Source organism: Aulostomus chinensis, chromosome 19 (assembly GCF_037954235.1).
Source record: "Aulostomus chinensis isolate RoL2024-O1b breed Wild chromosome 19, RoL_Achi_v1.0, whole genome shotgun sequence".
Taxonomy (NCBI): domain Eukaryota; kingdom Metazoa; phylum Chordata; class Actinopteri; order Syngnathiformes; family Aulostomidae; genus Aulostomus; species Aulostomus chinensis.
In genome coordinates this window covers 21,485,097-21,507,329 of record NC_141338.1, presented here as the reverse complement: position 1 = coordinate 21,507,329, position 22,233 = coordinate 21,485,097, and the positions used below count along the sequence as shown (strand labels likewise).

At 45.0% G+C, this 22,233-nt stretch overlaps 1 protein-coding gene across 6 annotated transcripts in view; it reads right to left on the bottom strand.

Moving 5' to 3' along the window:
- The window catches only part of ythdc2 (YTH domain containing 2), a 34,475-nt gene that overhangs the window by 7,175 nt on the left and 5,067 nt on the right, over window positions 1-22,233 (bottom strand). For all 6 annotated transcript variants that reach the window (XM_086186698.1, XM_086186701.1, XM_086186700.1 and 3 more), the window contains 22 exons: window positions 21,815-21,981; window positions 21,277-21,379; window positions 20,931-21,087; window positions 20,005-20,109; window positions 19,798-19,910; window positions 18,607-18,757; window positions 18,191-18,317; window positions 17,903-17,968; window positions 17,500-17,678; window positions 16,785-16,881; window positions 14,947-15,034; window positions 14,448-14,528; window positions 14,272-14,354; window positions 13,968-14,073; window positions 13,395-13,514; window positions 13,002-13,274; window positions 12,213-12,339; window positions 11,204-11,409; window positions 9,801-9,966; window positions 8,695-8,783; window positions 4,180-4,299; window positions 3,015-3,163 (listed from right to left, as the gene is read on the bottom strand). In XM_086186698.1, the coding sequence (XP_086042824.1) occupies window positions 3,015-3,163; window positions 4,180-4,299; window positions 8,695-8,783; window positions 9,801-9,966; window positions 11,204-11,409; window positions 12,213-12,339; window positions 13,002-13,274; window positions 13,395-13,514; window positions 13,968-14,073; window positions 14,272-14,354; window positions 14,448-14,528; window positions 14,947-15,034; window positions 16,785-16,881; window positions 17,500-17,678; window positions 17,903-17,968; window positions 18,191-18,317; window positions 18,607-18,757; window positions 19,798-19,910; window positions 20,005-20,109; window positions 20,931-21,087; window positions 21,277-21,379; window positions 21,815-21,981 (2,873 nt within the window). The remainder of the gene's footprint in view (window positions 1-3,014; window positions 3,164-4,179; window positions 4,300-8,694; window positions 8,784-9,800; window positions 9,967-11,203; window positions 11,410-12,212; window positions 12,340-13,001; window positions 13,275-13,394; window positions 13,515-13,967; window positions 14,074-14,271; window positions 14,355-14,447; window positions 14,529-14,946; window positions 15,035-16,784; window positions 16,882-17,499; window positions 17,679-17,902; window positions 17,969-18,190; window positions 18,318-18,606; window positions 18,758-19,797; window positions 19,911-20,004; window positions 20,110-20,930; window positions 21,088-21,276; window positions 21,380-21,814; window positions 21,982-22,233) is intronic.

Here is a 22,233-nt window from a genome sequence, read left to right as displayed (position 1 = left end):
TTGGTTGGGTTAGGGTTGTTCAAATCTGTACTTTTGTTTCGTCCACGTGTGCCACTCACGTCTATGATAGACTCAGTTCAGGGAGGGAAGTTTCTACCAACCTGCAGAAGTCACAGATTTCATAGTTGAAGATTGAGCAAACTTCAGGACAGCTAAGCTCCAACTCCAGGGGGCTGATGCTGACAACATGCACCACCAGTGCTTCTGGCAAGAAGATGAAGAGGATGCCACTGCCAGGCCCCTTCACCATCACCATCCACATCAGGTTTGACTTTACTGGAACTATGTCTCAACCTCGTGTGCATGTGAGCCATGCATATCCAACTAATCCTTAGTGTCACCAAGAATGTGATCGATTTGAAGATGTCTTTATTTCCAGTTCATCCAGTCTCATTGTACTTGTCTTCTATACTTGAACTAATAAGTATTCCTTTCTGATCACTGCTCATTTAACTCAACCTTTCCTCCATGTTTACACATGTACGTGTCTGCAGCGATAATTTCAACAGTCTTGTTATCCTCACCACGCTGCTCCCAGGGGCAGATGCTCAAAAAATGGAGTCTGTTTTGGGTTCAGTTTTGTCGCAACGTGCATGTTAAAACACAGCATGATACCAAAGGCACCTCCCATGACTACAACCACCTTCTGCTAGCAGCAGGAAAACAGAATGTCAGTTGGTGCTTTTCCTTCTAGAGAAAGACTATTCTATACAGAGACTCTTGAGAGGGTGAAAAAGTGAGCATTTTGTCCAAAAACATGGGAGGATACACAAGGGGAGACAGCAAAAGAGAATATATGCTAACACGGTTTACGCTCTCTCACACACACACACACACACACACACACACACACACACACACACACACACACACACACACACACACACACACACACACACACACCTCTACCTCCTTTACCCAGCGACCCAGCAAATGTCACTTAACATTGTGCACAAGTGTTAAGTTCCAAAGTGCGTAAATGTTCTCTGGTGACATTTCTCCACTTTGTAAAATCAGGATTCGAGTGTGTTGGATGCACAAAGAGGACAAACCTCCTGTAGGAACGGAGGTGAGACTCTGAGCAGTTATTTTGCTGACTTACTTACTTACTTACTTAACTTTTACTTTCCTTTTCATGTTTTGCCGTCTCTCTCACTTTCCTCTGTGTTGATGCCTGCTACACTATTGGGTTTGTCACTTGCAGCTATACACACAGTCCCAGTATTTTGTTGTTGTTGTTGTGTAGTAGTAGTAGTAGAAGTACTGCCTTATCTCTTAGTTTGATGAAATCCTGAAAGCCCAAAAAAAGAAAAAGTTGCACTTTGCATGATTCACACTGACGCCTAAGAGGATGAGTGATGCAACAACCTCCGATTTGACAGTGTGGGGATTGGAGGGCTCATAGCTCAAAAGTGGAGGAGGTGTACCCTCTAACGGGGGCAGCCTCTCCTTAACATTCATTTTTTTCCCTGTTTTTAACTCTACTGCATTCTTGACGTTATGTCTGGAGGCAACAGTGGCCTGTTTGACGACAAAAACATGTTAAATGCTTGGTGTAAGTACTGTGAGAAAAAAAACAACCCTGTTGTGAAAGTGGCACCATCAGTGGTCAAAGCCTTTGGCCCTAAGAAGCAAGTTGGCAGGGACCTGGCTGCTCAATCTGCTAGAATCTGGGCTCTTCAAGGTTCCCGTTGCATCATCTCACAACCATACCAACAAAACCTGGGCCGTTTGGTGGTTGTGGGTAATGTTTTCTTTGAGGGGGAGACATCAGTCAATCACCTCCCCTTCAGTCTTCCTCAGGTCCTTAGTCTTAGCAGGAACAGCCTCCCCAGGTAAGAGTGGAGCTCATTGGGAAATCAGTGATGACCTACTGATCCTGGTCTGGTAGCCCTGTGAGATGCAGCCACAACCATCTCTCCTCTGCAAATACAAGGACTATGACCTGACCAGAGCTCCCTGCAGCTCGGAAACTACAAAGGATACATCTAAAAGATGGTCCATGGTCTCAAACAGCTCAGCTTGATAAACTGTCAACAGGGTGATAACCTCCTGATTCTTGGTGGACTCTGGTGCAGATTTGTACGCTTTTGGATTACTGGACACCATGAAACTCTCCATTTTGTCTGGAAGGGTGGGCTGGTTGAGGGAAAGGTGGATTGGCGGTTGGGATGAAGATGGTACTCCACTGAGTGTTCCACCACCATGGGGTCTGTCAGCTCTAGTACCTAGCTGCTTACAATATCCAGAACAAAGAACCTGACAGAAACTTTGACAAAACTGTTAATCCCAGTAACAACTTCTCCATTATGTGGGAACAACATGCATGAGCTGGCGGAGCCCTGATGAAAAGCGGGACTTGCCAATATATCAAACCCTCTCCTCTCCCATAACATCCAGAGATTTGGGCAGGTCAATAGCCTACCTGTCCCCTGAGTAACAATAACCCTCAACAAGTGCTAGCCTGGGGTTTGTCTCAGCGTCAGATAGACACATGCTGAACTTAAAGGCCTGTTAATGCTCTGCGATCCTCACCAGCATGGCTCACCAGTGCTCCCCGGACCTGGGGTCTGCCAGCAATGTCTGCACAGATAGCTCAGAACGATGCGCTAACAGATTCTGCAAAATAGTCCCCATCAGATAGAAGTCTACCACAACACATTTCCATCGGGCGTCTACTTAAGTTTAAGTTCTATTTGTCTCAAATTGGAAGTCAAGACTTTTATTCACTGAATGTAACTTGCATCATCATTTCAACAAACTGTGAACAACTAGTAAATAAAGACAACTGGGTGCTGGGGGAAGTGCTTGAAGGAGTCCAGCGTCATCAATTTATCGGGACAACAGGCAAACATGGAGAAACGGTTGAGATATTTGTTCGATCCGAATTCATTTTGTATTCAGTTTTTTTTTCACATTAAAGACCTACTGATGACTCAAAAGAAGATTATCAAAATATCACATATCATCAATTCTGCAACTGCAATTTAAATGTTATTTAGGTTATAGGGTACTTCTCAGTGGCGTTGGCAGGAAGTTGGGGGCTGCCTTTGGAGTTCTTGGAAGAGGTCTGAGGGCCCTCCTCTGATGACATTGGTCGAGGCCGCTGGCCAATCCCGGTGGGCTGATGCAGGTCTGCTCTCTGCTCCTCTGCTGCAAGCACCTGCAGGAATTGATTTTGACCTCAAGTCAGTAACCGGGAGCCTGATATTCCAGAAACATTAAGGTGCTGATGTACGAGGTAGAGGTCTAGGGGCGGAACACCCTGGATAACCACAAGCACAGACGAGAGCCATCAGCTGTGCTTCGTCTTCGTCTTCGTCGTCCTCCGCTTCATCCGGTGGGTCTGGGTCGTGGGGGCAGCAGCCTCAGCAAGGAAGCCCAGACTGCTCTCTCCCCAGCCACTTCAACCAGCTCTTCTGGGAGGATCCCGAGGCGTTCCCAGGTCAGCCGAGAGATATAATCCCTCCACTGTGTCCTGGGTTGGCCTCGAGGCCTCCTCCCAGTTGGACATGCCTGGAAAACCTCCAGAGGGAGGCGCCCAGGAGGCATCCTCACCAAATGCCCGAACCACCTCAACTGGCTCCTCTCCACATGGAGCAGCAGCGGCTCTACTCTGAGTCCCTCCCGAATGACGGAGCTTCTCACCCTGTCTCTAAGGGAGAGCCCAGCCTCCCTGCTGAGGAAACTCATTTCCGCCGCTTGTATTCAGGATCTTGTTCTTTCAGTCATTACCCAAAGCTCATGACCACAGGTGAGGGTTGGAATGTAGATCGACTGGTAAATCAAGAGCCTCGCCTTTTGGCTAAGCTCCCTCTTCACCACAACAGACTGGTTTAGCAACCGCAAGACTGCGGATGCCGCCCCAATCCGCCTGTCAATCTCCCGCTCCATCTTGCCCTCACTCGTGAACAAGACCCCGAGATACTTAAACTCCTCCACCTCATCAGCTGTGCATGAAAACTAATTCTGCTGGCACTTTCACAGCACGGCAGTGCAGAGAGTCTCAGCTTGTGTGATTAACATTGTAGGCTGTCAGACTCAGGATAAGCACAAGACTCTGAGTGCACAACAACACTCACAGTTCATCTCCTTGTGAGCAGTTTTTCTTCTTGTCAGCAAGTCGGTGAACAAAAAACACAATCTGAAGTAAAACTATGAAAAGTGAATGCAACTTACAGAAACCAGAGTACGGACAGTGGCGTCATCTTGTTGAGACCAAGGCTTTGAAGGACAACGGATCCTCTTGATGAACAGATTCTGCCACTTCTGCCTCAGTTCAAACACAAGTTCTGCTGTCTGGCAACAAGATACACAAGTGACATGAAACTGCAATTAAGTCTTAGAAGATTGAGCATAAAAATCATCAAACGTGTTGGACAGAAACCAACATAAGAGCAATAAAAAAGAAAGAAAGAACAGACAGTTGAAATGGTTTTGTTTGCAATTAGCAATTCATCTCATCTCTAGGCACTTAACCTGACTCTTCTCCTCTTTGGGGTAGAATCAGTCAGAGGGTCCAAGACCCAGCACTTAGTGATTATGTAGCACTAACTGGGTTGTGTCATGTTGTATGTCTGTTATATATAAAAAATTTAAAAAAGGGAGGGGGCGACCCTTCTTCTGCCACTAGATGGCAGTACCTGTGACCAAATCTCAACTGAAGCACTTTTGCGCTTCCTATGGACTTCTCCTTAATTAAGTCTGAATTCTTGCTTGTGTTGTACGTCGCTTTGGACAAAAGCGTCTGCTAAATGAAATTGTAGAATTGTAGAATCTCTTTCTTCAGAGAGACAAAAAGTGCTGCTTGAATGTTTGTGAACCGTCCAGACATTGTTTTTGTTAAAAAAAGTTGCAATACTATAAAATAGGGCTATTCAACTAAATTGTTCAGGGGGCCACATTGTCAGAAACCCAAGGGGCCGAGGGCCACTCCAACGAGCTATTAATCTCATACATAGTCCATAGCAACAGCATTGACTGTGTCACATAGCAAACACATTGGCTTGCACTCAGGAGTTTCAATATACAGATAAATCTGAGTCCAGTGTTAAATTGATGATTTTCTAAATCATCTCTCTTTTTTGAAGAGTTGACACATGGTTACACAGCAGGTGAGCTGCAACGTGTTTGTGTCGTTTTAGTTTGATGAGTCCTGTTCCTTGTTGTACTTCTACTTTTTTTGCGTCTTTCGGGTGCATACCGCCCCCTACCTTTCCGGAGGATCCATATATAACGTGCATGAAGGACTTATTTGCCTTTGCCAAACACGTCAATATATTGTGATCTTGATTATGAATGATGTCTGTTTTCAGATGGACACTGTCTGTGGTTGTTCCAATGATTTTGGTGTCATAACAAAAATAATTCTGACCCCCCCCCCCTCAAAAGTTTACTTTTTTAAAAATTCTTCTCAGTTGAATAGCCTTGCCATAAAATGTACATTAAAACCCAATTTGTAAAGCAGACCTTGCAAATTAGGAACAAAAAGGACTTTATCTCACAAAAACTAAAAATTGCCATGTGCAAAAGGATGTGAACCCTCTTAGTTGGGAGCCTGGAGCAGCCAAAACTTCAGCCACTGACCAGTCTCACATCTGCTTTAGCAGATTCTTGTCCACTCCTCCTTGCAGAAGTCGGCCAGTCAAGAGAGTTTGGAGGGACTTCTGCCAAGTACCGCCCAACTTCAGGTCAAGCCACAACATTTCGACAGGACTGAGGTCTGACTCCAGACCTTGACTGGGCCAATCCACGGTATGAATACTGTTTTTCTTAAGACAGTCCTTGGTAATTTTGCTGCAACACTCAGGGTTGATGTTTTGTCCGTAGTATAACCCATTTTCTGCTCAAATTCAACTCCCTGACTGATGGCAAGGGATTCTGGTTGAGTTTTATGTGACTCTCTTGATACTATGGAATCGTCCACATGCAGAGGCAGAAAAACAACACCAAGCTTTTACATTTCAACCACCAGAGGTTCTCTGCAGTAAAGTTTGACTGGTCAGCGTTATTCTTTCTTGAAAGCAGAGGCTTCCTTCTAGCAACCCTCCCATGAATGTCATGTCTACTCAGTTTTCATCTGGTTGAATCTGAGAATCACTAGAGATTATGTGTGGTTTGGCTTTTACCTGATCTTATTTTGTTCGTGCTTCTTGTTGATAGTTTTGCTGGGCATCCACTTCCTGACCAAGTTGTGGTCATGCTGATTCAGATTCAGATTCAGATGACTTTATTTGTCCCCGAGGGGCAATTAATTACACAACTCAAAGCCTGATACAACTATCACAAGCACATATACATTTGTTGTGTATGTACGCTAAACTTGAGCAGTCCGTTGACCCAATGGAGGCAAGTGAGAGTGAGGCGTTGCAGCAGGGCCGCGCCACCAAGCCCGGGCGGGGCAGGCTGCAGCCAACAGGCGCTGCGACCCCAAGGGAGATGGAGAGGGCAGAGGCGGGGGTGCGACTGCTCTCACCGAGTCCCAACCCAGACCCAAAGTGAGTCCCCTCCGTTCATAAATGATTGTCTTAAATTGGATGTAGAGATGTGGAATCTTTTGGAGGTGGTCTCAGAGCTTTCCCCGGACAGGTGGGCTGTCACTACCTGATGTTCTCAGACGTCTCTTCCCCTCTCAGGGTTGATGGGTGTGAGTGTAACTCAGCACTTCAGTGGTTTGGTTTCACAGTTGTGGATTTTTTTTCTCCCTGTGCGTGTGTGTGTATATATTTATATATATACACACACACACACATATATATATATATATATATATATATACACACACACACACACATATATATATACATATATATATATAATGTGTATATATGTATATATATATATACACACACACACATATATATATATACATATATATATAATGTGTATATATATATACACACACACACACACATATATATATATACATATATATATATAATGTGTATATATATATATATACACACACACACACACACATATATATACATATATATATATAATGTGTATATATATATATATATACACACACACACACACATATATATAATGTGTATATATATATATATATATATATATATATATATATATATATATATATATATATATATATATATATATATACACACACACACACACACACACAGAAAAAAAATCCAAACCTATATGGCCCCGTGTCAAAAAGTGTTTGCCCCCTCTGTGAAAACATTACTGTGGTTTATCACACCTGAGTTCAATTTCTCTGGCCACACCTGTTCTCAATGAAGAAATCACTTAAATACAACCTGCCTGACAAAGTGAAGTAGACCAAAAGATCCTCAAAAGCTAGATATTATTCCCAGAACTGAAGAAAATCAGGAACAAATGAGAAAGAAAGAAAGTAATTGAGATCTATGAGTTTGGTTATAAAGCCATTTCTGAAGCTTTGGGTCTCCAGTGAACCAGTGAGAGCCCTCATACACAAATGGTGAAAACATGGACCAGTGGTAAACCTTCCCAGGAGTGCCCAGGAAACCAAAATTACCCCAAGAGCCCAGCGATGACTCATCCAAGAGGTCACAAAAGACCCCACAACAACATCCAGAGAACTACAGGCCTCGCTTGTCTCAGTTAAGGTCAGTGTTCATGACTCCACCACAAGAAAGAGACAGGGCAAAAATGGCCTGCGTGGCAGAGTTCCAAGACCAAAGCCACTGCTGAGCAAAAAAAACATCAGGGCTCGTCTCATTTTTGCCAGAAAACCTCTTAATGATCCCCAAGACTTTTGGTTGAACTTTTTGGAAGGTGTGTGTCCCATTACATCCGGCGTAAAGTAACACCGCTTTTCAGAAAAAGAACATCAAACCAACAGTAAAATATGGTGGTGGTAGCGTGAAGGTCTGGGGCTGTTTTGCTGCTTCAAAACCTGAAAGACTTGCTGTGATAAATGGAACCATGAACTCTGCTGTCTACCAAAAAATCCTGAGGGAGAATGTCCAGCCATCTGTTTGTTACCTCAAGCTGAAGCGAACTTGGGTTCTACAGCAGAACAATGACGCAAAACACACCAGCAAGTCCACCTCTGAACTGGCTTTGGAGTGGCCAAGTCAAAGTCCTGACCCCAATCCTGTTGAGATGCTGTGGCATGACCTTAAAAAGGCTTTTTTTCCCCTCCCTTAATAATGCAAACCATTTAAAAACTGCGTTTTGTGTTTACTTGTGTTGCCTTTGACTGGTATTAGAATGTATTTGATCTGAAACATTTAAGTGTGACAAACATGCACAAAAAAAAAATCAGGAAGGGGGCAAACACTTTCTCACGTAATATAAATTAAATTTAGCCCTCGTTACTTTTCTTTCTCTTTAATGAGCCAAGTCCTCTCAAACCCAACAGCTATTTAGACTCATGTTTCCTATTAAGATGTAGAAAAAAATGATGTGTTGGGAGAGGCCACCAGAGTATATTCTGGGGTTGCGACAGCCCTACTCTTGAGGAAACTCATTCTCTCTCACACACACTCTCCCACACACAGGGCACAAGCAGTTTCAGAGGTATCATCTAAAATATACGACTGGCTAGCATGTAGACAATGACTCACTTTTAGAGTAAACAAACCCAAAAATTTGTGAAGCAATGGCAAGTGAGAAAATAGAGGGGTTGTCACAAGGATCAAAAGAGCTTTAACTTGTGTAAATATCAGTGTTGTGCTCCCACACCTCTCTGTCCAACTGGAAGACAAGCCAGTCATCAATTCTCATCTCAGCTGTGTCCTCTGCCTCACTGTCGCTGTCATCCAGTGGATTATCTGGTGAAAAAAGCATGGGACAAAGACTGTGTCTCTTAACTCCGATTCATCAAGAAAGAGAGGTAACAAGTTGGTGCTTTGCATCCTGAAAGCAAAAAAGGAGGAAATGCTAAGTTCCTCAGCATGAGGTGGAGGGTGAAACTCTGATCCTCGTGCAGTCTCTAAACGAATGACATTGCTGACTCAGGCCGACGAATTTACTTTCCCCTGCCAGATCTGGAGAGACATCTCAACAACTGATTGGCACAGGGGTACCGCAAGAATTCATACTCAAACCTCTCATTTACCATAAAAGACAGTATGGAGTTTATTTCTTTATCCCAGCTTAAGCTGTTTTTTTGGTAGGCATCTTTTTAAAAAGAGGTCCTGCTCTCAATGGCCCTCATTCATCAACTCAAACTTAGAAACTAAAGTGCACCTGAGCATAAGAATCAGTGTGTGATCAGATATATTCAGGCTTTGGAAGCCTCGCATGTGGGAGGCATAATCAGGCCAAGAGGAGGAACTTGGAGGGTGCGACCTTCTCTTTACCCGACCATCTGAAGCAGCTAGTTTGATGTGACGGACTGAAAAGGGAAAATAAAGGAAGTTGGAATGCGAAATCCCTGCTTTGATCAAAAGGGTTGCTGTTATCAATAAAATGCCAGTGAATATTTTTTCATTTAACTGATTCACGATGATAGACACTGATAGATGATGATTAGTAATTTGTGACTAAAATGTCTGCAAGTTCTCCTCTCCCACAGATTTACATAAACCTCCTGAGCTACTCCCAGTTCTGCCTTTTCCCCTGTGACTGACGCAGATCATTGGTGGAAGGTTCAGGAAAACAGCCAGTTCCAAACTGGTTGAAAAAGTCCCTTATATAACAGGAAAAGTGAATTTTGTGTGGACTTTACATTGCCATGTGACAGAATGAGAAATATAATGTATTTTGGACATTACCGCATGGACAGCTATTCCAGTCGACACACAAAACAGTAATAATATGGCCTCTTCAGTCTAGCTCACCAGTACCTTTCTGAGCAGTAGGCTCCTGCAGAGCACAACCTCCAAATATGGCTATAGTGACGGGCGTCACCAAGGAGCAGCAGCGGATGCTGGCCATCCGGTGGCCTCGCATCATCTCATCATAGATCAGCCAGTCTGTAGGCAGAGCTGGGACCGACTTGGCTGAGCTGTTCTGAACATTAAAAACACACAATCATCTACAATGTCTTATCACTGGTTACAAACATTTGTATGCTTTCATACAGTTGGTAGTTTCCATCTGTTTTGAAGGAGGAAGGACATCTTCTGTTTTCACTTCCTGTCCTTCGTCTAACTATTGGAATCACAAGCCTGCAGTCAGCCTGTGCTGGCTGGGAAGAAGGATGTGAAACATACTGTAGCTCATGTGTTGCATTAGCTGAGCAAGGTAGCAGTGAGAAACAGATTAAACAGAGCAAAACCTTTCAAACGAGGAACTGCTTAAAATCCCCTGTGATTTGAGGAAGGCAGTGGTACTGCGTTGTTATGACACATCCCAAGCAGACAAGTGTGAAGTTGATCTGCTACAAAATCTGTCATTTTTTCGCTTTGAGATGTTCAAGTGTTACACCGTGAGTGTGTGAAGTCATCAAACCTGCAGCATGTGGTGGTTATATATATAAAACTATATCATTATAATAGAATCAGAATCAGAATCAGTTCAATTGGCCAAGTGTGTTCACAACATACAGGGAATAACTAAAAAAACCTAATAACAGTCATTGTCGGCTGGACTTGTGTGTGTGACAAAGGGTTTTAGGCAACTGAAGGTCTGAAGAGTAGAAGACAGATGCAGAACCAGGTGAGGTCAGTCAGGTCGGGTCCAGTGGCGTCACTACACCTAAAGTAGGAACTAGTCCGAGTGAATCACTCCAACAAGGAAAAACATGCAGCACCTATGCACATTCATGCCTGGGTTCTAATCAAAGCTGCAAGCAGCGATGGACAGACCCTCACAACCCTGCACACATCCGTGTGTGTGTGTGTGTGTGTTTCTATAGAGTGAGAGGGAAGTGACACCAGCTTATATTTGGATTGTGGATGGAGGAGCAAACTCATGCTGCACTGTGGTGCAAATGTGACTTCCTGCCCCCACTAGGTGGTGCTACAGAATAAACAAGTTTTACCGTTACTGTATTGTATCATCATACATGTTTGTTACATAAGACTGTTACCGCTAGGTGGCACTATTACTCAGATTCAGTCTCCAGGACACAAGAACATTGGTTGGGTGTGAGAGGCATGAATACAGACCTGTTCCAGTTCTCATGTTCAGACCTGTACGAGACACTCTTGTAGGAGCTGAACTAACTTGTTTGTAATTGTGTTGTTGCAAAAACTAAGTATAAAAAACCAACCTGCTGAAACTGGTCCTGTGCTCTTTTACATACCTCCTTGAACTGGCACTCACTCAGGATGGAAGTGGGATGAAAGTGGACTTTCTTCTCCTTGTAGCTTGAGAGCTGGGAGGTCTCCAGGTCAAGATGGACCATGTTTGGGTACATGCCAGACACCAGGGCAGCTTTCACCACAGCCCAGTTCTCAGAGTTCTGGTTCACATCACGGATGTCACTGCCACCACGGGCGCGCACAAAACCTGGGGGGCAAACATGAGTTAACACTCACTAAGTCTTCATTCATTCCACAAGACTTGGTCAAAACCTGGTGAATGCAGCAGGAGACTGAGACCAAAATAGTCACACATGCAACTGTTTTTGAAAGCGTGAGTGGAACTTTTGCATCTCTCCACATCCTACAGCTCCGAACATTTGCCGAGCCGTCAGTGTTGAAGGCCCCGACCGTGGAACTGCTTCTCTGCAGTAATCCACACTGCTGGACAACCTCAAAGACTCAGCTGCTCCCTGAAGCCACTCACTGCTTCTCTTTTTACTCTCAGTCCTGGCCACCCTCCTATGTTGTTGGGTCGCTTGACAGGCACCATCAAAGTTCAAGTTATTGTTGTCATTCATTTCATTATAATACTATCAGAACAAACATTGTCTGCAGGCCCAGGAAAGATGAAAAAGCAAAACATACAATATGAGTGGCTAACACAGTACCCATGGTTGCTGTACCAGGGTGTGGAGGGAAATTACCAGCTCCAGCTGTGTTTAAAGTGAACTGTGGAAATGCACGTGGTATGTCTCCACTATCAAGTTGCCTGTGGAAAAGTTAGTGCAAAGCCCCAGTTTAAGGCTCGGTTTACGGTCAGTGTTTGAAAATGAGGCTAGTTTGTGACGGGGATGGTCAGAGTGTCCATCATTTGTTTTCCTTAAACACTTGCCAGTATATTACTAAGGATATCAAAGGTCTAACAGAAACCTTGAGTGATGTTGGAGCATACACACAATAAAATGACTGAATGGAAAATACTGGCAAGTAAATCAAAGTGGGACTGACCAATGGCACGAAGCTGTCCCAGCAGTTGTGTTCTTATGCCAAGGATCATGTCCATGGTGGCCTGGGACAGGAAGTTCTTGTCACAAAAGGATCTCTCCCAGCCGTCACTGCGGGCCTTCTGCCATGCCTATGACCACACAGCACAAGAATCATGGAAATGTGACCACCACTCGCCCATGGAGGCTCTCTGCCTGACATGAGCCTGACATAGTGAATACACAAGCCGGCTGGGGATGGAGGTGTCCACTCAGGGTGAGGACAGTGTAGAGACTCAGCAGGAAGAAACTACACTGCTAGTGAAGTGTGAAGATGTGATTTAACGACTTGTGACCTGGCGGGGCGTACCCCGGAGCCAGACATTCAAATAAATACTATGAAAGAGAAAAAAAGGAGTATTTTAACAAAGCGAGTTCAAGTCCTCTGCAGCACAAGCCTCAGAGTCCTCAACAAAGTGAACGGCTTGTTTTGGTTCTATAAAAACGACAGCACTTTAATTAATCACCATGCTACAAAACTAATGAGTATTATTCAGTCAAGGTTGGTCATTAATAATTATTATTTAGAGATGTTAGGAGGTACAAGTTGAAAACCATATATTTGAGGAAAAGAAATTAATAAATATTATTTATGTTTCCCTCCTCTAATAACCATCTTGTGACTAAGTGGATTCATTGCGCCCTTCAAGGGTTTCAACGTCCAATCAAACTGGTGATGGAAACAGTAATCAGCAGAGCTTGGTTTAACTGAGCAAAGTACCAAATAAATGAATAATATGGAGTGGCGGCCCACCTGGAAGGCTCGAAGCAGGGCCATGTGGTCACTGAAGGAGCTAGAGGTGAAGCGTTTGCGGCAGAGTAGAGCAGCTCTCTTCTGGGATCCCTGAGCAGGGAGAATGAAGGGGTCCCGATGGCTCAGCGTACAGGCAATAGTTAGAATCGGGTCCAGACACTTGAGCACCACAGCACACAGCACCATCTTGCCCAGGTGGGGATCAACAGGTAAATCAGCTAGATGGAAGCCAAGATCGGTCAGTTCTTCATTCGGGTCCATAGCATCTATCGCCTGAGGACAAAGATGGACGGAGGCAGCAGAATCGCTGGCTTCTTGCTGGAATGCTGTAGTATTTGTACTTGTGTGTTGAGTCTTGTGAGGAATATAGTAGTATTTGTTGGTACTCGTTACCTTAAGTCTCTGTATAGCCTCCCTAATGGCATGTGCAGGAGGGGGCTGTGGAGCTTTGGCTAAGAATTCAGATACTTGACAGGAGGAGGGAGCCAGCAGTTTGGTCTGCAGACACAGCTCCTGGAGAAAACAAACAAACAAACAAACAAACAAACAAACAAACACACACACACACACACACACACACACACACACACACACACGTTTAAGATTTGCATTCACTGCATACTATTCTGTTTAACAATTAAACAGACATGAAGATGACTTTACAAGTAGGATTTAGCATCTATTTCATTCTTAAAAGGAGAGTTCACCCAAAAATGAAAATGCAGTCATCATTAACTCATCATCATGCAGACTGAAGGTCAGGTGACATCTTCTAGTTCACAAAACACTGCTAGGATTTCACAAGAAAAGATGCAGAAATCTCACAAACAATTGAAGTGAACAGTGACCAACACCCTCTGACTCTTGGCCCCACTATGTTCGATTACACTAGAGGCTGATGTGTGTGTGTGTGTGTGTGTGTGTGTGTGTGTGTGTGTGTGTGTGTGTGTGTGTGTGTGTGTGTACCTGCAGAGGCATCCGCAGCAGCTCGGGAACCTGGAACTCCAGCATGTTGTTGAAGCGCAGGCGACTGAAGAGGTGGAAGCAAACCCCTGGTCTGCAGCGCCCCGCCCTGGGGACACGCCAAGCATTCCCTTCTTTACATCACAACACAGATGTTCATCATTTCATCAGATACGTCAAATACAGAAGGAAGAAGAACAAAACAAATCGATGGTTTCACGTTCATAATCATTCACTGTCCCACAACGACCCATGATGGCCGACAGTTATCAGCCAAGGTCTCTGGATGAAGATGCTAAGACGTTACCTTCCTTTCCTTTGAAGCGCGCTGGCTCTCGAGATCCAAACGGTCTTCAACATAGACACGTGGCTGAGGGTGTCAAAGGATTTCTACAGCAGGAGGAACATGAATGAGTGAATTAGTGGCCACGTCTGCAACACTTAACTGACTGTTCAACAGCGTGGCCATGTGATGGACTGTACCTCCTTAACCTTTCCTGAGTCGATGACAAACACCACGTCGTTGATGGTGATGCTCGTCTCAGCAATGTTGGTCGATAGAATCTGGAAGGAAAAATAACCAATTCAGCTGTGCAGTGGGGGTGGGGGGTGGGGGGGCACAGAGCAACCAAACACCTGCTGACCAGTGTCTTGATAAAAAGTAATGACATGATTCATGGGATTAATAAACTATGTAGAAATGAATGTCAAAGTTAAATCATCTTTTGATAGAAGTCAGCACACATGCAGCTGCCACATGCAATGAGCTAACAGTTGTCACTGGATGCACCGCTCAGTATTGAATGTATCAGAATTGTGGTTTTTAAGGGCAAATTATCACATGTTGAGTGAATAAAAATGGTCTTGAGTGATCTGAGAAACAAAGGCTCTCCTCATCAAGAAACACAACACTGTGTTAGGTCTCATTATTGAAGTAAAGCAACGTCAAGTTGCCGCAGTTTGAAAAACATGTAGGACTCACAATCTTCCTGACGCCGTGGGGAGAGGTCTTCATGGCTTTCTTCTGCTCCATGCTGTGCATGTCTGAATGCAGCGTCAGCACCTGGTACCTGAGACACACATCTGTTTCAGACACACCTCACATGGTGGCTCACACCGAGTGAATATGGGCCACGTTCAAATGTATGTGTTATTGTGTATCCTTGCACAATGAAGTCTCCTTCAACAATAGGTACAATATGTATTTTGTGTAATTGTTTTTTTTCCCTCTACTTTAAAACACTGGACATCTCTAAAATCCCCTGACTTAAATTGTAACCCTCAAGATTTTCATGAAAACAAATTATGGCCTGTAATCTGAGTCGTTATGTGCAGGAACCACCTCACAGCACAGACTCCAAGACAGAGACCGGCCCAGCCCAGTTCCAGCACCTCACTGGGGAGTGGTCACGCTCCTACTGCTGTGTCAGAGGTCATGATAACATCCCTCCGGTGACGGGCCAGTCGTGAAGTTTTACAACCTACATCCACCCAACCCATTACAGGAGCCCATCCAGAAAAATACACATTACTAATGAACCAAAACCAACCCGCCAAATAACAAAAAACGTATGCTTTATTGCTTAAAGTATCACTATTATCAGGAAAGCGTTCACACGTGTCCCAGTGTTTCTCCTGCTGGCTCAGAATTATGTTTGGAGAGTTCAAGCAGCAGGAGAACTGTCAGCGCTCTGTGGTGCCGAAACCAGCTGTCAGCGGGCTCTGTGGCCCCACCCACAGGCGCTGGAACAGGTTACATATACAAACCAGTTATTCTAAAACATGGGGTTTTTTCCCCCTCCATTGTTATCAATGCATAATATCTAACTCCACATTACCGACATGACCTCTTGCTCTCACATGCACGAATGCTGCTTCAGGCCCACCTGCACCTGTTGGCACCCCTACATCCCACACACAAGCATATCATTCTCCTGGACTGCTTCTCTGCATGGCTCCCTGTCAAATTCAGAATAGAATTCAAAATTCTCCTTCTAACATCAAAGTCCTCAACAGTCAGGCTCCTTCATCCCTGACAGAGCTCCTAGTCCCCTATTACCCAGCTGGAACCCTTCACTCCCAGGATGCAGGGTTCCTGCTGGTTCCTAGAGTTTCTAAAAGTAGACTGGGAGCCAGAGCCTTCAGCTATCAGGCTCCCCTCCTGTGGAACCGTCTCCCAGTTTCAGTCCAGGACCCAGACCCCCTCTCTAGGTTTAAGAGCAGACTAAAGACCTCCTTGTTGATCAGGCTTATAGTCAGGACTGCTTAGGCTGGCCCTTAGATCTGCTGCTATAGGCTTAGACTGCTGGGATCTCCCATGATGCACTGGGCTTCTCTCTCCTCCTCCTGTACTCATACGTGTTACTAACTCGTCTTCTTCTCCAGAGTCTTCGGGCTCCCTTCATCCCAGATCCCGGGTGCAGCTGGAGGAGGCTGCAGACCTGAAGAGGCTCCAGCTGCCACCTGTAGCTCCACCTGCTCACGTCCCTGTCTGTCCATCAGTCTCCTCCTTTCTCTCACTCTCTTTATCTCTGTCCCACTCTTTCCTTGTGTAGATCTGTCTGCCTCCATTATCTGTCTTTGTCTCTGCCCCACTCTCCTGCTCTCTTTCCGCCCTCAAAGCAGAGGTCTGTTTCCACTGATCCTGGATCTGTTCCACGTTCCTGCCTGTTAAAAGGAAGGTTTTTGTGGCTGCTGTTTCAGGATGTGCTTGCTGATGGAGAATTGTTGGGTGTAAATTCATTGAAGGAGTGAGGTGCTGTGCTATACAAATGAAACTGACTTGATGTTCAACTCTTAACAAGTCAAGAGCATCTTTACCTTTCTGGGAATGCCAAAAATCTTTTATCGTCATAGAGGAGGCGGTCCCTGAGGGCCACGATCTCATCATAGCCAGGAAGAAAAATGAGAACAGCACCTGGAGACATCAGACAAAAGATCACATTCTAGCACATTCTGACAGATGATGTGATTGATGTTCATCTTTGCTAGACTAAGAGTTAGCTTAGCAGCACCAGTCTTAATTGATGACCTCATCACTGGGAATGATCAAAGGTGAGATAACCACTAAAGGAAGGCAGTGGGCTGTTCCTCCAACTCCACTCCAACACCAGCTTTCATGATGAACAGCCTGGTAGTTTTTGTGAAGCAACAGACAGACAGACAGACAGACAGACAAGTACTGACAAACTACCCTCCTCAGAAGAGGAAGCATTTTACTTTTTTATATCTGGATCACTCACACAGGCCGTGGTTTCACTGGTCTGATGGTGCTGACTCATACACCACAGACGAGGAGTGAATCGCTGCCTGCAGACTGATCTGGATCACATTTATCAGGTCACACTTTCGTATCCAAAATTTCAAAATCCCTCATACAGCAGTTTGGGACCCTTCACACCAACTTAGATCAGAATATACACACATGTTGGTGATCCAGGGATTTGGATCACAGCAAATGGATTACAGGTGTGAAACCCTCCTGATGTCTATGCTTTCATTAGAGGTTGCTCCTCAGACCGGTGCTGGGTCTCACCGTCGCTGGTGGTTGAGCAAATGTTGTGCAGCAGATCCATGATGAGGTCCAGATCCACCCACTCATCATCAAAGCTGTGGTGGTACTGCTTGAGCAGCTCCTGGTCTTCAGCGCTCAGCTCGGTGCTGCCGCACTGCACCAGAGTGGACTCGTCGAGGCTCCTCCGCTCTCCTAGAGGACTGTGCAGCAGAACCGAACCTTTACAATAGCACTTGCTTCTCAATACGCCCATGCTTGTGTGTGGGGAGAGGGGATGAACAAACATCACACACTCCCAGGCTACAGCAGAAACTCGTCTGAGACCCTTCAGTCAAATGAGTTAAAGCACTAAATGAGAGTGAGGTTTTAGAGGTGTGGCTGGTTCATGTTGTGTCGTCATGTATCCAGTGAAGATGAAACTAACATGGAGGATGTGAGTAGATCCACTGCTTCTGTCTGCTGGAAGTGTTTGGCGAAATCTACGGCAGTCCTGCAACGAGAGGACAGCACGCCCCTTTTGATCATCCACAGGTCTCACACGGGTTCAACATTTGGAGGGTCAGTTCTGGTCATTTCTGCCACATGACGAGGACAAACTGGAGCTCTTATAGTTCACTGCATTTGAAACTTGGTGTGCTTTGTCACTTCTACAGACAACAAAAGAATGTAACTTCATTAAACTGAGTAACACCTCATCAGTATGACAGCCTACCATCCATTGGCCGCCTTCATGTTGATGTCAGCCCCCATACTGAGCAGCCGCTCCACCTGTGTGAGGAACCCTCGACCTGCTGCCACCATCAGAGGCGTGGCCCCCGTCTCCCTGTGAGTGTAGTCCACTGGGTGATAGAGCACAGGGATGAGGACACAACTGGAGGCATGTAACACCTTCTTTTGTCTATGCTGAGGATCACACCTATACAATTCTGATGTTCTGTCTCTGGATGACTGATAGACCTGATAAATCATCATGAAAACAGGCAGAAATAGCCAGAGAGCAACACTACCAGGACGCAAGACAGCAGAACATAAGATCCTGTGGACATGTCCCTGCCCTGGTGAGTATAACTAGTCTACTGGTACTTCAATCACATCAAAGAAAGCATGACTGGAGCAAGTAGAACCTACCGCTGACATTCTCATAGAGGATGAGGTTGAAGAGCTGAATGAAGACATCTTGGTCTTCAGCCAGGAAGATGTTGGAGATGCAGGCATCCATCTCTTTCTGCAGCCACGGCTCCAGCTCATTGGTGCTCTGCTGTTGGATGTCCTGGACGTCCTGAACAGAAAACACACAACCCAGCTCTATAGTGGAGAAGGACATTTGCTGATGGCAGTACTCACTGAGGTGAAGAGACTTAAAGTAACAGAGGTCTGATGAGTACGGTAGACACATCATAGTAAAATCCCAACTGAGACATGTGATGCTTGTGATGTGATGCTAAATGCAGACTACAACTCTGATCTAAGATACACCAGGTTTACCTGTCATTTATACACACACGTAGTTTTTACCTCTAACAAACAAGGACATGAACCTGCTGTAAGCACATTATGTTTGCTAGTTGTTGAGTATCATGAGTTGGCACATTTCTGTTCATCTGGTGGAGGCTGTTTGTTTCTGTTGCATTTAGTGTCATGATGGATATGAAAGGCACCTTAGTTCTGCTTTGGAAATGCTGAAGGCTTATTATTGTTAGTCTGACTGATGCTGCGTCAGTATGTTCATTATAGATTCATAATTTGGGACATGGACCTGCTCTCACCACCTGTCTGCTTTGAATGGTTGTTGACAGCTTGCTAGGAGGCCCATACCTGATTCTGCTGCTTCAAAACTGCTGCTGAAGATAGGAACATGTCACCTGACTATCAATCTGAATGCTAGTTTCATATATTCATCTTGCTGTCTACATTTGTGGATGTGGACATGTAAGAAAAAAAGATATTGCATTTGTCTACCAAGGCTTGGTAGCTGTCTTATGTTTTTGCATGGCCCAACAGCTGCCTGGAACTGACTATACAAGACTTAAGTGAAAGAAAAGGCGTGTGTGTGTGTGCGTGTGTGTCTAGTTTATTACCTGTGGTAACACTACTGCTGTTAGTTATCTATAACTTGTAATTGATCCATACTGTGAGCGTCCATCAAACCTCCAATGATTTTCTTGACAGGCCCTCTTGCTACTGAGGCTCATTGGCTGGGATAGGCCCGGCCCACATATATCGGCCCCTCAACATTGCGAGCAGACAAGCTCATACTCACAAGTTATAGCAAAGGAACTATTTTTAAGAGCCAGACTTGTGAGTGTGTTGATAGTGTACCGGTGTATCAAAGGTGCTGCCCCCTCTGTCCCGGAGCTCTTCTGGGGCGGAGCCAGGCACCCTGTTCTCCACAACCTTACACCAGTCCGACAAAACCTTCTGCTTCTTCTCCTCTGTCAAAGTCACACACAAGGAGAGCAGCCCAGCAGGTGAGATGGAAGGTTCCGGTGCAATGTTGTCATTCAGTTTTGAATAACAGCTTCATACTTCTCTTTGTCTCTTCCTTGTAGTTTGTGTCCTTGTTGCAAAAGCCAGTCAGCCTCAGAATGTCCTCCAGAAAAAGTTCCTTCACTTCAAACTGTCGGCCTTTGACTAGAGAATGAGAGGATATATCAGGATATTAAAAAATATTCATTTCTTTACAGGTAAATCAAATAAATCAGTTTTTTCCTGAGTTTATCAGGATTGTTGTGTCCTAAAGAATTAATTGTAGCAATACTCTTAAAACATCTCTGACCAGCTGATTCAGAGTTTGTCCGTCTTTCTCTTAAAAGAAATGTAGCCTAATGAACAGCATGAACAAAAACACGGCGAGAAAGTGAACATTTCAATCCTGAGACATTATCATGAGAGGAAGTTTAGCTGGTTAGCCGGAAGAATTAAAGAAGAAATAGACTTCAAGTGCCTTTCTGGCTTTTATGAGTTCAGGAACTTGACATATGGCAGTGTTTATTAAAGCTGCAAGCAGCGTTGAACGGGCCTTCGCGCCCTCGCACATTCAAGTCACTTCCTGACACTTTCCCCCTGCAGACACGGTGGGCTGAGAAGAACATGTGACGCTACGTATGTTCTCGCTGTACCTTCTTTTTTTAACCAATTTAATTGTTAAAAACACAGTAGGAAGCAGGAAGGCAGCAGCACTGAGACTACCTGGCTGTTCAAGCTGAGAGCGAGTCTGAATCCTCCAACAGCTGATGGATCAGTTCATCTCTAGTCAAATCAATTATTAGATCTGCTCAAAATTCAAGAAGCGCAGTGGGGTGGAGAGTCCATGAACAGCAGAATCAAAGAGAACAGAAGATCCCTCGCATGTTATCGTGTGTATTTTCATGTTTCCTCCAACTCAAACTTCATCAGCTCAGATCTGTAACAGCTGCTGTTCACGTTCATGTTCCTGACTTTGCAGGACTTACGGTGGACTACAGGGCAGGACCCGAAGTACTGGAGGAACAGGTCTACATCAAGAGCAGCACTGGACAGGATCAGCTTCAGTGTGGGGACTTTCTGAAGCACCTCCCTCATCTTGGTCAACAGGAAGTCAGTCAGACCGTTCCGTTCATGCACCTCATCCTGGTAAACCACAGTGATGGACTTACTCAGCAAGTTGAAAACTAAACCAGACTGGAAACTGATACATGGATACATGGACTGGCCTATGAAACACAATTCCAGTTTTCAAACAGCGGTAGTCCTTCATATATCAGGATTAAAGAATCTGCAATTTTTGAATGTTTGCCGGGAAGATTGCTTGATGCTCACCACAATAACATGCGTGACAGACGCCAGGCTGGTGTCTCCAGCCATCAGGGTTCGCAGGAACACACCAACAGTGCAGAAGGTCAGCAGCGTCTTTGGAGAAACCCTGAAATCAAGAGTCACGTCAACATGAACAAACAACAGCGCTTGTTTCAGCTCATAATTTGACAGGAAATGATCCTTTCAAATTCAACAGTGGAGGTGGAGGCACACCCCCACTGTCCTGTGTCTCTCACAAATGTCAAATCATTCAAATCGACAGTAAAGTCAATAGCCTGCAGCTATTGCTGATGCAGGAGAATAAAAATGTTCCCTCAGGCTAAACTGAAGAGGCGCAACAGCTTCCCAGCAGCAGGGCAGAAGTTTTTTGGACAGCCAGAAATCTAACTAGGGGGTTAGAGCTAATTGGTGATGATACTACTTTTTCTGTGATGGTTCCTCTCTCATGTTTCCTCAGTTATTGAGTTGCCCTCAACAGAAAGGAAAATCCTCCTCACAACAGAGGTGTCCAGCTCATGGCCCCGCCTGTGTTTGGACGTACCTGTTCTCCAGTCTGATGTGGTATCCCACTGTCTGGCCCACGCTCTCTCCTCTCTCAGCCGCTACTCGCTCAGCCACAGTGATGACAGCCAGCCGCCGGGGCTGAGTGCAGAATATCCGGCAGACTTCTCCTTTCCTGCTGCAGTCGTCCAGCAGGAACTGTGGAATCTGACCATCACAGAGTCACGATGGCGTACTGACGCTTACTCACTGTAAAGCTTCATCTTCACCACACACACTACTAAATGGTTATCCAAAATAAGACACGCCCAGCCCAGCGTGTCCTCCCTGTGTCACTGTTGCTGCGTCTCACATGCAACACAAATGAAACAGCTTTACTAATTCACTCATCACTGAGAACTACAGTACACTCATTCGACACTAATACACATCTTAACATGTCCGTGTTGAGGTCTTGTC